Source organism: Carassius auratus, unplaced genomic scaffold, assembly GCF_003368295.1.
Source record: "Carassius auratus strain Wakin unplaced genomic scaffold, ASM336829v1 scaf_tig00214722, whole genome shotgun sequence".
NCBI classification, from domain to species: domain Eukaryota; kingdom Metazoa; phylum Chordata; class Actinopteri; order Cypriniformes; family Cyprinidae; genus Carassius; species Carassius auratus.
In genome coordinates, this window is record NW_020527782.1 from 21,421 (window position 1) to 37,562 (window position 16,142).

The 16,142-nt window shown below is 39.1% G+C and overlaps 1 protein-coding gene across 4 annotated transcripts; it reads left to right on the forward strand.

The window, feature by feature from the left end:
- The first annotated feature begins 479 nt into the window (after positions 1-479).
- LOC113092882 (zinc finger protein 271-like) lies at positions 480-15,409 on the forward strand. 4 transcript variants are annotated; one of them, XM_026258652.1, is made up of 3 exons: positions 480-544; positions 625-1,012; positions 13,227-15,409. In XM_026258652.1, exons 2-3 carry the CDS (start codon positions 700-702, stop codon positions 14,942-14,944), a joined length of 2,031 nt encoding a protein of 676 aa, XP_026114437.1. In that variant the 5' UTR covers positions 480-544; positions 625-699; the 3' UTR covers positions 14,945-15,409. The 4 variants fall into 4 exon arrangements, with proteins under 4 accessions (XP_026114437.1, XP_026114438.1, XP_026114440.1 ...); XM_026258653.1 differs by having other exon boundaries at positions 499-922; positions 974-1,012; XM_026258655.1 differs by having other exon boundaries at positions 499-917; positions 969-1,012.
- The last annotated feature ends 733 nt before the right edge of the window (positions 15,410-16,142 follow it).

Here is a 16,142-nt window from a genome sequence, read left to right on the forward strand (position 1 = left end):
AAGCTAAATAGGTGATTATACTTACGCTATTTTATAAACATTGTATAAGCTGTCCACAAAGGCGTGATCTACGAGCAGCTGACCTATTCCCCCTCTGAGCTGTTGATCCTATCAATGTTAAAACGCAGATGAAAGCAGTAACAACTACAATAATTAATATTAATTAATTAAACAATTGCCGATGTTCGCGCAGTCGAGTGGGCTCTTTACATTTTCGCGCTGTTGTGAAGACGCACGTCACGTGACGACACCAACATTGAGGATGTAGTACGCCGAGTTCCATTCATACTACCCACATTCATACTATATAGAACGTACTGTTCTAACGGTCGAGTAGAACATTCAAATTCAAATGTAGTACCCAGTACGCAGGATACGATTTCGGACGTAGTGCAGGTCTTTCTTCCTTTCTTCGCTCCAGTCCAGCGGGAGGTGCTAAACACACACGTTTGTTTGACAAACACCAGTAAAACTCAGAGGAAGAAGTTCAGTTTCACAGCGCTCTCTGTTGTTGTTATGTCGGTGTGCTGCCTTAATACAAACGGTTAGACAAGTTTCTAAGAAAAAAAAAATACAGATTTTGAATCAGTTCAGTAAATACCTGTAATATCCTCGTCCTCACAGTCGTGACTGAGTTTTGAAGCGAGCAGGAATATCTGGAGGAGTTTATCATCTGAACTGAGATCTGCTGCTGTGAAGATGGAGTTTGTGAAAGAAGAGAGAGAAGAGAATACGAGTGAACCAGAAACCAGCACAATAAAACATGAGGAACCAGAAATAAAACACGAGGAAACAGAAACCTGGAGAATAAAACACGAGGAAACGGAAACCTGCAGAATAAAACACGGGGAAACAGAAATAAAACACGAGGAACCAGAATCTTTGATAATTAAACACGGGGAACCAGAAACCTGGAGAATAAAACACGAGGAAACAGAAATAAAACACAAGGAACCAGAAACCTGCACAATAAAACACAAGGAAACAGAAATAAAACACGAGGAACAAGGAGGTTGGTGTTTATTCTTCATTCATTTTTAATGAATGTTTGTGGTACATTAGGCTTACAAAGCTTTTTTCTGGGTATTTTTGAGCCCTGGAGAAATTTTTTGTAGACATTTGTATGTGTGTGTGTGTGTGTGTATTTATTATTATTATTTTTTTTTAGTTATTAAGCATATTAATAACTTAAGTCTGATAACACTGTAATCGGCACAATCTGTGCAACAATAATATGCTGTGCAGCATGGATGTAGCCTACATGTTTGTGTTTTTGAAAAAAAAACAAAGTTTATTTGTGGTTAGTGAAAAATGTATTTTAAGTCACTGAAATAAGGCCATGATACACATACAGAACATTGTTCACAAAACATAATAATATTCTGATCTCATGATAAATGTTATTTTGAATAATGTGTATTACCAGACAGTTGAACAGTATTTTTTCTACTATCAAATGTGCACCAGCTACTGTTTGGTTACCCACATTCATCAAAATATCTTTTTTCTTTTGTGTTCACCACAAGAAAGATATTAAAGGGTTAGTTCACCCAAAAATGAAAATTAGGCCATGTTTTATTAACTCTCAAGAACTCTTTAGGTGTATATGACTGATTTATTCCAGATTAATCCAATCTGACTTATATAAATAATTATCCTGGCTCTTCCAAGCATTAGAATTGGAGTAAGAGGGTGTTTTTGTTCAATAGTCCAAAAGTAGTCAAATAAAGCATGCGCATCTGTAATAAAAAGAGATGAATAAAGGCTTCCTGTAGGGAATTGGTGTGTTTTTGTAAGAAAAGCATCCATATTTTAAATGGTATAAACACTTTTTCCTCACTTCTCCTGACTGTCATATATTCAAGCCGTTCTGGGCAGATGACGTAGGACACACATGCACTTGTGATTAGTGACGAACATGGAAGCGTGGATGAGAGCAGTGATGGAGTACTCGAGTCCTGGACTCGGACTCGAGTCACTTTTCTTTGGACTCGAGTCCGACTCGAGTCACTTTTCTTTGGACTCGAGTCCGACTCGAGACTCCATTCTCTGGACTCGTGACTCGACTTGGACTCGTGGACTGATGACTCGTACTTGGACTCGGACTCAAGGATATATAAAATCAGACTTGGACATTCATTACGTTGTTTTTGACTAAAAATGTTATAAAAAATGTTTCGTGCCCAAGACTGGCCAGGATCTATTCTTTTCCCTCACAGACACTGCTACCGCTCGCTCTCTTTGCTTGACAACACACGCACTGACGTCACTCACTTTACTTTCACTTTACTTTTTTTCCAAAGCGCTTGGACTAGAGCTGTAGTCAAGTCCGGCTTTGTCGAGTCCAAGTCAAGTCCAAGTCCAGGACTAGTCGAGACCGAGTCAAGACCGAGTCCAAAGAGGTTCGAGTCCAAGTCAAGTCCAAGTCCAAACGTTTCGAGTCCAAGTCCAAGACCGAGTCCAAATGAGTGAAAAAAGGGTCCTATTCAAGACCACATACTTAACTACTGATAATGTTTGTGATGCGAGAGAAAGCATATCTCCTATTCTAAGAAAATCATTTTACATTATTATTTGTAATGATCAAAAAGCATGTGCAAAGTAACAACTCTGTAGGACAGGGGTCTCCAAACTACATCCTGGATGGCCAATGTCCTGAAAAGTTTAGCTCCAACTGGCCTTAAAACACCTGGAAGATTAGTGTGTCTAGTAAGAGCTTGATTAGGTTCAAGTGTGTATAATTAGGGTTAAAGCTAACAGGGGCGTTAAACAAGATCCTGGGCCCTATGCATAGGCAGTCCTGATGGGCCCCCATGCCCCCCACCCATGAAAATATCCAGGAAAAAAAATATATATTTCAGATTCATACTTTTCAAGGTCCCTCTCTTCCTTTGGGGCCTTGCTAATGAGTACTGGTTTTACCCCCAGTCCGACCCTGGGAGCTAAACTTGGATAAACAAACAAAGTTTGGAACTGTAAGGTCAAATAATTTTTATGTACTTTATTTTTTGTTGACATTATATCTGTGGTCAAAAATGTATATGACTATGCCTAATTGGCACAGTGCACAGACACACGCAAAGCTCGGGATATGACAAATGCACGCAGCAAGGCTAGAATGGATACGTTTGGCTCTACTGGGCATGCGCACATAAATACAACAATTTTTGTCATACTGTGCTAGTGTTTGCATAGACTAGTCGAGCACTGTCGGAAACAATCGACTACTCCAGCATGTATTAACCATAATGCATACAAAGTGTTTGCAAGTACGACGTGAATTTTAGAATTACAATATTGCGTGGAGCTGTTACTATATGACCTTATCTATGTTGCATGTAAAAATAAAATAGGCCTATGTAATGTAATAATTAGGGTTGTGCCTGAAGCCGAATACCTTATTCGGAATGGCACGGATAATGGCTTAAAAAACGAATAACGGACAAGGAATAATTCTGCCTGAATACTCGGCTGAAGCTGACACAGTCTGGTGTTTGCTAGATAACAGGTGAGCCAGGGAATCAGCGCCAGAAGTGAATGAATGTAAACTTTATGAGTGAAAAGCGCGCAAATCAAACACCGCATTGTTGTCGCCTCTCTGTGCATCTCTCAGAAATCAGAGCGTTGCAAGAGTAATTTTACCTATAATAATACATCATAGCTACACGTTATATTATTTGTATATATTTAAAAGGCAAATATTGAAAGCTTAGGCTACCATGATACGAATGAATGGAATAAGCACAGCGCGCTCACCAATCAAACAGCCGCGCTGCGCGTCTCAGTCTCTCAAAAACCAAATCAGTTCTCTCTCAAGAGTAGGCTAATAATCAACATAGATATGGATACATTGTCTACTTGTCCTACATGTTTGCATCTTTATGTTTTGCTGGTTTGCGCGGCACACACACATCTGTTTAGTGAAGTCGACTATACATTATAGACTCGTTCAAAGTGTTCTGCGTAATGAGAATGTGTGCATTGAATGGATTCAGTCGTGTTCAAATGATCACTAAACGTTTGTCATGACTCTCTGCTTGCATGATAAATATTATTTTAGAAATTAATAATTAATTCAGTTTAACACGACATACTTGTTCAGTGATAACTACGAAAAAATATATAAAAAGTCATAACAGTCTTATCAAGTAACTGTAGGCTACGATGTTGTATCCGAATGCAGATAGGAAAAATTTTGTGATTGTTACAGATACAAATACTGGCTGTTACATGAAAATGTAAATATGTAATGTCATATATAAAGTTTTTAAAATTTACATATTTAATTGTTGCATAAGGCTATACATTAATACGCGTTTATTGATAAAAAAAAAAAGGCTATCTAGGTGTAGACGTAAATAAAACACAATCTAACAGGTAGAAAATTAAATTAGAAACATCTAAACTTTTCAGGTCGCAGTAAGTGCACCACTGGTCATGCACATCCTTTCCCGGAACAATACTGAAAGCTAAGGCAAGATGGAGAAACAGATGATCATAGTTGTACAAGGATAGCCATTTTTTAAATGAATCTATTAGCAGAGCTACTGCAAGTGATTTTAAGTGCTGGAATTCCATTTATTCTTTGCTGAAACTTCTGCGTCATCATGGAGAGCGGGTCATGGTTGCCCAGCAACAGCAGACGCCACTGGAGCGCGAGCGCAGATTACAGAGTGCTTTGGAAATAAGGAGAGCGGCGCGCCTAGCGTTTTCCACACAGTTTCAGTCGCGACATCATGCAAATGTGGTTTTGTTTTGAAGGAGACATTTTTTATTTTATTTTTTTGCTGGACTCGGTCGAGACCAACTAGAAGACTTGGCGAGTCCAATGGCCAAGTCCGAGACAAGTCCGAGTGCAAATTCAACGAGTCCGAGACAAGTCCGAGACGGCAGAAAAATGTCTCGAGTCCGGACTCGAGTCCAAGACCGGACTCGAGGACTACAGCCCTAGCTTGGACACTTGCGGGAAAGGATGAAGCTGATTTGTTAGTTCTTGTCACATGACCCGCGGTGCGCTTGCAGTATTCTGAAAAGTTTAGATGTTTTTTAACTCAATGCGGTGCGGACGCGCCTGGATGCTGCCGTTATGAGCGTGCATACCGCGCTCCTACAGTACATTGGAAATAACGAACTTGACCGTGCAAAAGACGCGATATTTGAACGGCCCTTATATGTTGCTTTCTGACCATGTGCGTGCCGTCACACACACACATTAACTTGAAAACATACAAACGCACTCACGCTAAATCACTCGGTCACTCACACACAAATGCTCTCTCTCTCTCACACACACACACACACACTCACACTCATTGTAATATGCACGTTTCTTTTTTTCGCCAAGTGTATTTCTGTAATACAGTGTTAAAGGATTAATTCACACAAAAATGAAAATTTCCTAATCATTTACTCCTCCCAATGCCATCCAGGATATCCATGGCGTTTTTTCTTAAATTATGTTTTTTTTAAGGAAAACATTTCATGATGTTTTTTTCATATAATGAACTTCAATGCCTACCAACTCAGTTGGTTGCTATTGTTTCCTCAAAAAAAATAAAATTCCAATTGGGGACTCGAGACTCGACTCGGACTCTAACTCTGGTAATGGTGACTCGACTTGGACTCGACTCGGACTCTTCTTTGGTGACTCGGACTTGGACTCGGACTCGAACACTGAGACTCGAGACTCGACTCAGACTCAACAGTTGGTGACTCGACTACAGCACTGGATGAGAGACACCAAAACAAATCGCTGGTCACTAACTAGAAGCATTAGCCTAATTAGGAGGATTTCAATGTAAGCCAAGTAGAGACTGGTTTTCCTTTGCTAAAGTAAGGAAACTTTGCTCTTGTAAACAATATTTGTGAGAGTCTCATATCTCAGAGGCATGTGCTCGATGCCTACGTCTTAAGTTAACCTCCAGAATGGCTTGCACATATGACAGTAGAGCTGCGTTTCCACCACAGGAACTTTAGCCAGGAACTAGAGACTTTGGGCTGTACTTGTACTCTGTGTGTTTCCACTGCAGGAACCAGGAACTAAATAAAGTTCTGGTAAAAAAAATTGCCCCTCAGAAAGTCGCTGCTGTTGAGGTAGTACTTTTTCAAAGTTCTGGAGAAAACTGAAGATGAACACCGAGCCGAGCCAGATAACGAACAAAAGATTGACTCATTCACGAGTCAAGAACCGGTTGCATCGGTTTTCGGATCACCAGTAGTTCTTTCAGACAGTTCGATTCAATAAACCAGTTGAAGAAAACGGTTCACTGGTTCTTTTGCGCTCGACGTCATGGCGTCATTTGCGATGATTGCCCTTGATTCAAGCCTTTGATTTACCTGCGCTCATAACACTAGCACAGAATCAGTTCAGAAACAATCACCAAAAGAATCAGTTCAGTTTAGATGCTCTGTGTGTCGGTTTGCTTCATGCTGAATCACACATGCGCAGTATAATCAGCTCCAGGTTCTTCTTATCTGGCTGGGCTCGGTGTTCATCTTCAGTTCTCTCTTCACAGCAGTTCAGTCAGTGTACTGTTTGAGTGCATGCATTACTCCGGGATATTGGTTTGTTTTAACTCAGAGGGAGTGTCAGCCACATTAAAAAAGTGAACAGCTTAAGTCATTTGTGGATTAATGCGTATTAGAGATGCGAACCGTTTGAAAGGATTCAGTTCGATTTGACGAACTGAATGATTAGTTCGCGAACCGGATATCCAGACTACTTTGTTTTGAACTCTCTCTCACAACAGACACGGAAGAGAAGACAATGCTGAATAAAGTCATCGTTTTTGCTATTTTTGGACCAAAATGTATTTTCGATGCTTCAAAAAATTCTAACCGACCCTCTGATGTCACATGGACTGCTTTGAAGATGTTTTTCTTACCTTAATGGACATGGACAGTATACCGTACACACAGCTTCAATGGAGGGACTGAGAGCTCTTGGACTAAATCTAAAATATCTTAAACTGTGTTCTGGAGAAACAACATGAGGGTACGTTATTAATTACATTATTTTGCTATTTCAGTGAACTAACCCTTTAAGCTGCAAAAGTTATGAATAAAAAAGAAATATGAATCCTGCATGTTCTGTGCGTCTTTGAATGATCAAATGGCAGAGACGTTTGGGTTTGTTTACTACATAGACTGAAGCGCGTGACGCTTGCATTAATTTCAGCATCTGAGCTTCAGAGTTCTCTCTCCATCAAGCGATCTGTACTGTTCGATTCATGTCAATACGCACAGCGCACCTGTATTTGACGCTCTGTAAACTCTGTGTGAAGGTGCACGACTCACCGTCGCTTTCTCACACATGCAAAGAGTCTTACCACGCTGAATCAACACGCTACATGTAAACTTTATTCTTTGTTGTCTTCTCTTGTCAAAATAATGGAGTTCATTTAGAATTATTCATATTTTTCGAACAAAAAGAAGATATGCCGTTTTTCCAGTAGTGGGCGGAGCTAATGCACAAATTGCAATTTCATTGGCTGGCATTTATCTATTACCGTCCCTGTTTTGATTTCAGCAAATCAGTTTGACCAAACGCATACAACATGATTAATATTCATGAACCCAGCAGCTCATCAATTCATAGTGCATTGTATATTGTTAGTATGGTAGTAGAATTATTAGCAGTATTATCTTTTAATAATAATTCATATGATCTATTACTTTTTTTTTCTTTTTACAGAAACCCTCAATGACCAAAAATATCTTAAGCATCACCACCAGTCTTAAGTTCAGTTAAAATGACAAATATGCATTCATTAAAAGTTCATTTTTACATAAAGGCATTGTGCTACTAAATATTACTATTATTTAGTCAAATGTATATGATACTGCTACTACTGTTGAAAAAATTCATAACTTTATTTTTTTTAAAGAAATAAATCACAAAATATTTCTTCCATGTTTAATAGTAAATCCCCTTTATTTACCAAAAATAAAATGTTTAAATTTCATAAATTAAAAGACAAATTAAATTTGGGTGAAACTTGTTTACTGTTTTTCATAATTATATAATTTGTAGAAAAACTTTAAACACAATTGTAAATAAGTATAAAGAATGGCATTGGTTTTATTTTTAGTGATAAAAAGTTTTAATTTTAATAATTGTTTTTGGTACAGAGAACCGTGGATTTTCACTGGTATCGGTACAGAATACTGAAATTTTTGTACCGTGACAACACTAGTTTTTAATAAGTTTAATGCAGTTTGTAAATTTTTTCACAAAACTTTGTTTTTCTCATCCGTTAAATATATTTTTTACACATTAAAACAAATTGCTCTGTAATTGAAAGTACTTTTTACAATCATTTACAGCATAGTTTAGGATTAACATCAGGAAAACAACATCAGTTTGAGCCCAGCGCTGCCTCCATGTGTTCTGGGGTCTTCAGGAGGTGAGTCTCTTGGTGAATGGCCAGCACCTCCTCAGAGACCCCTGCAATACAGGGGTCCAATCTGATTTAGAGAAAGAAGGAAAAGAGGAATTGTTTAGCGCTATGAAAACGTAATTAGAAGAAATATTGAGATACTTAAGTAAACCATTTTTAGTAACTACAAATACCATATGTTTAAAACCCCCAAAATTAAAATAACAAACCTGGAACAACTTAAGGGTGAGCAAAGGAGCTCACCATTAATTGTTGTCGAATTGTTGTCATTTTTGGCTGAACTACCCTTTAAGTAAAAGTATTATCTTGCATACTCTAATATACATAAGGTATTGAGAGTAAAAGTATAGGTATGTACGGTCTTATTCTGAAAAATAATTTTGAGAAGCAACAGGGCAGGATTTGTTGTGAAAACCTGGCAACCCTGATCTGAACACACGTGCTGGAGATAATACTTCTAATTAAAGGAGCGTCTTTACTGACGAGATGTGCAGGAAAATCGCATTCACTGATCATTATAACGCACATTAGAAGGACTACGTGAGAACCACTATGGATCATAAGTTCGCTCTGCAGCCTTTTTTATTATTTTCATGCACACCGTACTATAGTGTGATGCATGGAAAATACAGTTTTGGCCATTACAAAGTCTCCATCCACAAACAGACGTACATCGTCTGCAGATATAAGGTATTTCATTGCACTTTAACAAGTAATCTGAATGACCTATATATGTGCACTATTTTAAACGAGCCCTCACTAACTGAGTTTAATGCCACAGTTGTGTTAGAATGCATCTTATTCTTGTTTCTGTGGCGGTGCGTCGACCTCGTCATGAGGCGCGTGGTCCAGAGCGCTGTATGACTGATGCAGCAGTTCAATTCAACTTTACTCCAAACATATGAACTTACCTGTTTTAAATACTTTATATTTAACATGTTCGTTTATGCCCGATATTAGTGTTAAACTGTTGGACTTTAAATTAAATCAACTATTGATTTTCACCGTTGATTGATTTTTCCGAACATTAACCTCCGTGCGCAGATGCGGCAGATTTGTCACAGGACGAGTGATATGACAGTTGTGTCCGACTATATATATGAACTTAGCTGTTTTAAATACAGTATTTTTATATTTAACGTTAGTTCTACCAGAAAGACTCGGGAGATAGAGGAATGTACGAAGCATACATTTATTGACAGCTCAGCGAGCACAATTATAAATTTCTTTGGCGGAAGGCCCCGTCCATGGTTCGTAATCCGAGGGTAGCGAATCTGCATTTCCTGCCTGAAGACGAAGGCAGGGGCGCAGCAGACCCCCCCTGGAAGGTAAGGACAGGACCATCCTGGTGGTGGTGGGGAGGGTGGAGGTTGTTGTCGCGTTGGCATCTGCGAACTCAAACATGTGTAAGTACGATCTTTTATACAGGAGTATAAAGACGTGATTGGATAATGATGAAGGTAATTAGTGACGAAGTGATTGAGTCTTCCTGGCAGAACTTAGGCTAAAGCTTCCATTTTCAGTATATTTTTTAAAGGGGGGGTGAAATGCTCGTTTTCACTCAATATCCTGTTAATCTTGAGTACATATAGAGTAGTACTGCATCCTTCATAAATCCAAAAAGTCTTTAGTTTTATTATATTCATAAGGGAAAGATAGTCTGTACCGATTTTTCCCGGAAAAACACGACCGGCTGGAGGCGTGACGTGTGGGCGGAGCTAAAGAATCACGAGCGCGAATAGGCTTTTGCGTTGAGAGGATGTGGAAGCTGTGACATTACCGTGAGGGAAAACCCATCATCCTAAACAAACCATGGCTTACAGTCAGATTCAGCCGTTTATTTATGATCCAGAATCAGATCCCGAGGCTGAAACTGAACGAGAGCAGCAGCAGCAACAACTCGCTCCGAGCGGGGCTCGAACCAGGGTCTCTGGCATGGGAGGGGACGCACTAACAAGGAGGCAGAGATATTTGAAGCAGTTTTACTCACCGCATGCGGTTCCAACACACGATCGTGACCCTTTTTCGTTGGGACTGCATTATCCTTAAGAAATAAACGATACGCAAATCCGTCATCAAACTGGGCCTTGTGAACAAGCATCTTCGAAATGCAGGGAACAAACAAAAACACTTGCACAACTCCGTTGATGCTCTGTAAAAATAAACTCCATCCACTGGTCCCTTAATGCTGTTTTTTTTTTGGTAATCTGTGCAGGATTGTCTTGCCCTGGCAACCAAAAACACACTTCTTTTGTGACTTTTCGCGACGCTCTCGCTCTGATCAGTGAATCGCTCTGATCAGTGAAATGTCTGCTCAGCCTCGCTATACTGGAGCGCGCGCTCTTCCGGCAGAAGTGCCTTAGGACCCATATAAGGAAATTTAGCATTTCACCCCCCCTTTAAATTATTGGTGATTCCATAGGCTCTCTCGCACGCACCAGAAAAAAAGAGTTTCTCTCTTGCTCCACCCAAGCACGATAAGATCGTGTATTGTCGATCTCACAGAAAAATGACCATATCGCCCAACCCTAATATATATATATATATATATATATATATATATATATATATATATATATATATATATATATATATATAGTGACGAAAGTGAGTATATAAATATAAATATATATATATATATATATATATATATATATATATATATATATATATATATATATATATATATATGCCTTCAGATTAAGACAGTGTTTAAGAGAAAATAGGCTTTTTGTGTTCACAGGAAAAGTAAATATATATACAGTACAGACCAAAAGTTTGGACACACCTTCTCATTCAAAGAGTTGTCTTTATTTTCATGACTATGGAAATTGTAGATTCACACTGAAGGCATCAAAACTATGAATTAACACGTGGAATTATATATGGAATTATATACATAACATAAAAGTGCGAAACAACTGAAAATGTCATATTCTAGGTTCTTCAAAGTAGCCACCTTTTGCTTTGATTACTGCTTTGCACACTCTTGGCCATCTCTTGATGAGCTTCTAGAGGTAGTCAACTGAAATGGTCTTCCAACAGTCTTGAAGGAGTTCCCCGAGAGATGCTTAGCACTTGTTGGCCCTTTGTCCTTCTGTCTGCGGTCCAGCTCACCCCTAAACCATCTCGATTGGGTTCAGGTCCGTTGACTGTAGATTAACGCCGTTAACGTGCTGCGTTAACGCGAGACTCTTATCGGGCGATAAAAAAAATATCCCCGTTAATCTATTCTTGGGAGCTGGGTCTATACGAAGCTATGATGACATTCACCTTGATATTTTATATAACTGACGTTAACGGATTAATCTAGATTAAAATGGCTCATTCGAATTCTGCCGATGGCATTCAGAATATGTGTGTTACCCAAATAAAATTGACAAACAGTAAGTCTTTGAGAAGGGGTTTATCAAGCTAGATAGTGCATTAGAAAAGAGGCTCATCTCCTGTTTCCAAAATGCATCACAAACTGCTTGAAAAAGCTGTAAACTAATTCCACATTGCACAAGGTGCAAACAACATTACTCCTGTTTCACACCAATGTTTAAGTTTTTTTTTTTTGTTTGTTTGTAGGTGTCAAGGTACAGAAACCAAATAATAGCACTGGATAGTCTTCAATGTAAAAATGAAATATACATTCAAACCTACATTTATTCAGACACCTTCAACATTTCTCACATTATTACAGTTTTGCTATATATATATATATATATATATATATATATATATATATATATATATATATATATATATCAAAAATTATACCTGGTGTCTGAATAATTTTTGGTTTGACTGTTAAAACTACAAAGTAATGCAGTGAAGAGCAGTGGGTGATTTACATTTTAATTTTCTTGGATTAACATTACAGCAGCCAGCAGCTAAATTAGGCGCGGTCACTTTAAGAGATGAGGAATGCATCCAATATAATACACATCACATTTTTTTCCTCAACTGTTTACTTCCACTTAATAAATAACTGACAGTTTTTTCTAGCATAATTTCAAAAGTGGATATTTTGACATATTTTGTATGTATTTGTCGGCACAAGAGCAAAAACGAAGCAAATTCGATGTTCAAGTGTTTTTAGACGCCTTTCTCTGCGTGAGCCCTGAACACCAGAACACCGCGGTGCTGAATTGGGCTCTTTAACATCTTTTTGTTTGTTCAAACTGCGATTTGCATTTGTTCGTTCAGGTGCAGGAGGAACTTCGAGGTGAACTTCGCAGAAGAGAGCTCGGTCAGTGTCGCTGTCCGTGATACGCGTCTCTCTCTCTCTCTCTCTCTCTCTCTCTCGTGCGCACCTAACGGCACGCGCTACTCTGTTCAGCTTTTCCGTGTCTTGTGTTTGGATGCTTTAATGTTTAAATCGACAAGCGGAATGGCTTAACAACACGTGAGAAAGATGAGCTTTCGTGGCGATGTGCAGCAGTGGCCTGTCAACTGTCCTGAGCATCTTTTTAGGCTGTCCTCAGCGAGTCAGTTATATAAAATATCAAGAATGTCATCATAGCTTCGTATAGACCCAGCTCCCAAGAATTGATTAACGGCGATATTTTTTTTATCGCCCGATAAGAGTCTCGCGTTAATGCAGCACGTTAACGGCGATAACGGCCCACAACTAACATATATATATATATATATAGACCCGGTAAACATTTTAAAGCATCATTGTCTTTTCGGTCTGTATAAAACAAGAAATAAATAAATTTTACTAGGGCTGTGATGGTGGCAGATTTTTACCACTTTACCATCATCACAGCCCTAGACAAGACTGTTCAGCTTTTAATAATATACCAAAAATATATAATTTTTACTTTTTTATTTTAGAGTTCATTGAAGGAAAAGAGGACAATGAAGAATCAAGTGAAGTTGAGGAGAAAAATAATGTCAAAACTGGTGGGAAAACTTTGACTTGCTCTCAAACCAAACAGAAAGATTTAAAGAAAAAAAGAGTTAAGGTATCTTTCACCTGCACTCAGTGTGGAAAGAGTTTCACATGTAAATCAAATCTTAAGCATCACATGAGAGTTCATACTGGAGAGAAACCATTCACTTTCAATCAGTGCAGGAAGATTTTCAAACAATCATCAAACCTTAAGGATCACATGAACATCCACACTGGAGAGAAATCTTACAAGTGTTCACACTGTGACAAGAGATTCAGTCAGTCAGCAGATCTGAAAACACATGAGAGGATTCACAATGGAGAGAAACCTTACAAGTGTTCACACTGTGACAAGAGATTGATTCAGTCAGGAAGTCTGAAAAAACATGAGAGCACTCACACAGGAGAGAAACCTTACAAGTGTTCACACTGTGAAAAGAGATTCTGTGTGTCAACAGAGCTGAAAACACATGAGAGGATTCACAATGGAGAGAAACCTTACAAGTGTTCAAACTGTGACAAGAGATTCAATCAATCATCAAATCTGAAAACACATGAGAGGATTCACAATGGAGAGAAACCTTACAAGTGTTCACACTGTGACAAGAGATTTATTCAGTCAGGAAGTCTGAAAAAACATGAGAGCACTCACACAGGAGAGAAACCTTACAAGTGTTCACACTGTGACAAGAGATTCGGTGTGTCATCAAGTCTGAAAACACATGGGAGGATCCACACTGGAGAGAAACCTTACAAGTGTTCACACTGTGACAAGAGATTCGGTGTGTCATCAAGTCTGAAAACACATGGGAGGATCCACACTGGAGAGAAACCTTACAAGTGTTCACACTGTGACAAGAGATTCGGTGTGCCATCAAATCTGAAAACACATGAGAGGATCCACACTGGAGAGAAACCTTACAAGTGTTCACACTGTGACAAGAGATTCTGTGATTCATCAAGTCTGAAAAGACATGAGAGGATTCACACAGGAAAGAAACCTTACAAGTGTTTAATCTGTGACAGGAAATTCAGTGATTCATCAAGTCTGAAAAAACATGAGGGGATTCACACTGGAGAGAAAGCTTACAAGTGTTCACACTGTGACAAGAGATTCAGTCATTCATCAAATCTGAAAAAACATGAGAGGATCCACACTGGAGAGAAACCTTATAAGTGTTCAAACTGTGACAAGGGATTCAGTGATTCGACACATCTGAAAAAACATGAGAGGATCCACACTGGAGAGAAACCTTACAAGTGTTCACACTGTGACAAGAGATTCGGTGTGTCATCAAGTCTGAAAACACATGAGAGGATCCACACTGGAGAGAAACCTTTCAAGTGTTCACACTGTGACATGAGATTCAGTCAGTCAGGAAATCTGAAAAAACATGAGAGCACTCACACAGGAGAGAAACCTTACAAGTGTTCACACTGTGACAAGAGATTCGGTGATTCATCAAGTCTGAAAAGACATGAGAGGATTCACACAGGAAAGAAACCTTACAAGTGTTTAATCTGTCACAGGAAATTCAGTGATTCATCGAGTCTGAAAAAACATGAGAGGATTCACACTGGAGAGAAAGCACATCACCGCAATGTACGTGGGAAGCGTTCCATTGAGTCATCTGTTATACACAAAAACCAACCACAGTAAGGCCCCGTACACGCAGAGACGCATTTAGCTGTATATGTAAATATTTTGTATGGTATATGCGTTTCGTCCAGACTGATCCAGCATTCGGGGGAATGAAAACCCTATTAAATAAAAAAAAAAAAAACACGTTCCCAGAGTGGATAAATCTGAAAATGACACCTTTGTGTTTTTCTGTACTGCCAATCCATATGTTTTGTAAAACAATGATGTCATCACCCCACGTCTTGACCATATTCAGACACCGCTACGTCATTTAACACCAACAACAATAGAGGACTACATGTTTGTGCTCATGCTGCAGAAGCTACTGAGCCTGTAAGCTTGACTTAACTTACTAGTAGAGCAGCACGATATTGGAAAACATTTCACATCGCAATGATTTTTCTGTTTATTAGGAACACCATAGTAATACTGTGTTTGACCCCCTTTCGCCTTCAGAACTGCCTTAATTCTACATGGCATTGATTCAACAAGGTGCTGAAAGCATTCTTTAGAAATGTTGGCCCATATTGATGGGATAGTTGATGGAGATTTGTGGGATGCACATCCAGGGCACGCAGCTCCCGTTCCACCACATCCCAAAGATGCTCTGTTGGGTTGAGATCTGGTGACTGTGGGGGCCATTTTAGTACAGCGAACTCATTGTCATGTTCATGAAACCAATTTGAAATGATTTGAACTTTGTGACATGGTGCATTATCCTGCTGGAAGTAGAAAACATCCCCCACACCATTACACCACCACCACCAGCAGCCTGCACAGTGGAAACAGGGCATGATGGATCCATGTTCTCATTCTGTTTACGCCAAATTCTGACTCTACCATCCGAATGTCTCAACAAAAATTGACACTCATCAGACCAGGCAACATTTTTCCAGTCTTCAACTGTCCAATTTTGGTGAGCTTGTGCAAATTGTAGCCTCTTTTTCCTATTTGTAGTGGAGATGAGCTGTACCCGGTGGGGTCTTCTGCTGTTGTAGCCCATCCGCCTCAAGGTTGTGCGTATTGTGGCTGCACAAATGTTTTGCTGCATAGCTTGTTTGTAACGAGTGGTTATTTCAGTCAAAGTTGCTCTTCTATCAGCTTGAATCAGTCAGACCATTCTCCTCTGACCTCTAGCATCAACAAGGCTTTTTCGCCCACAGGACTGCGCATACTGGATGTTTTTCCCTTTTCACACCATTCTTTGTAAACCCTA

What these genes read in the sequence shown, in the direction of transcription:
- LOC113092882 (XM_026258652.1), top strand. Translation starts at nt 700, where the DNA reads ATGGAGTTTGTGAAAGAAGAGAGAGAAGAGAATACGAGTGAACCAGAA. An exon ending in AAAACACGAGGAACAAGGAG is followed by an intron (nt 1,013 to 13,226) that starts GTTGGTGTTTAT and finishes TTTTTATTTTAG; the next exon opens with AGTTCATTGAAGGAAAAGAG.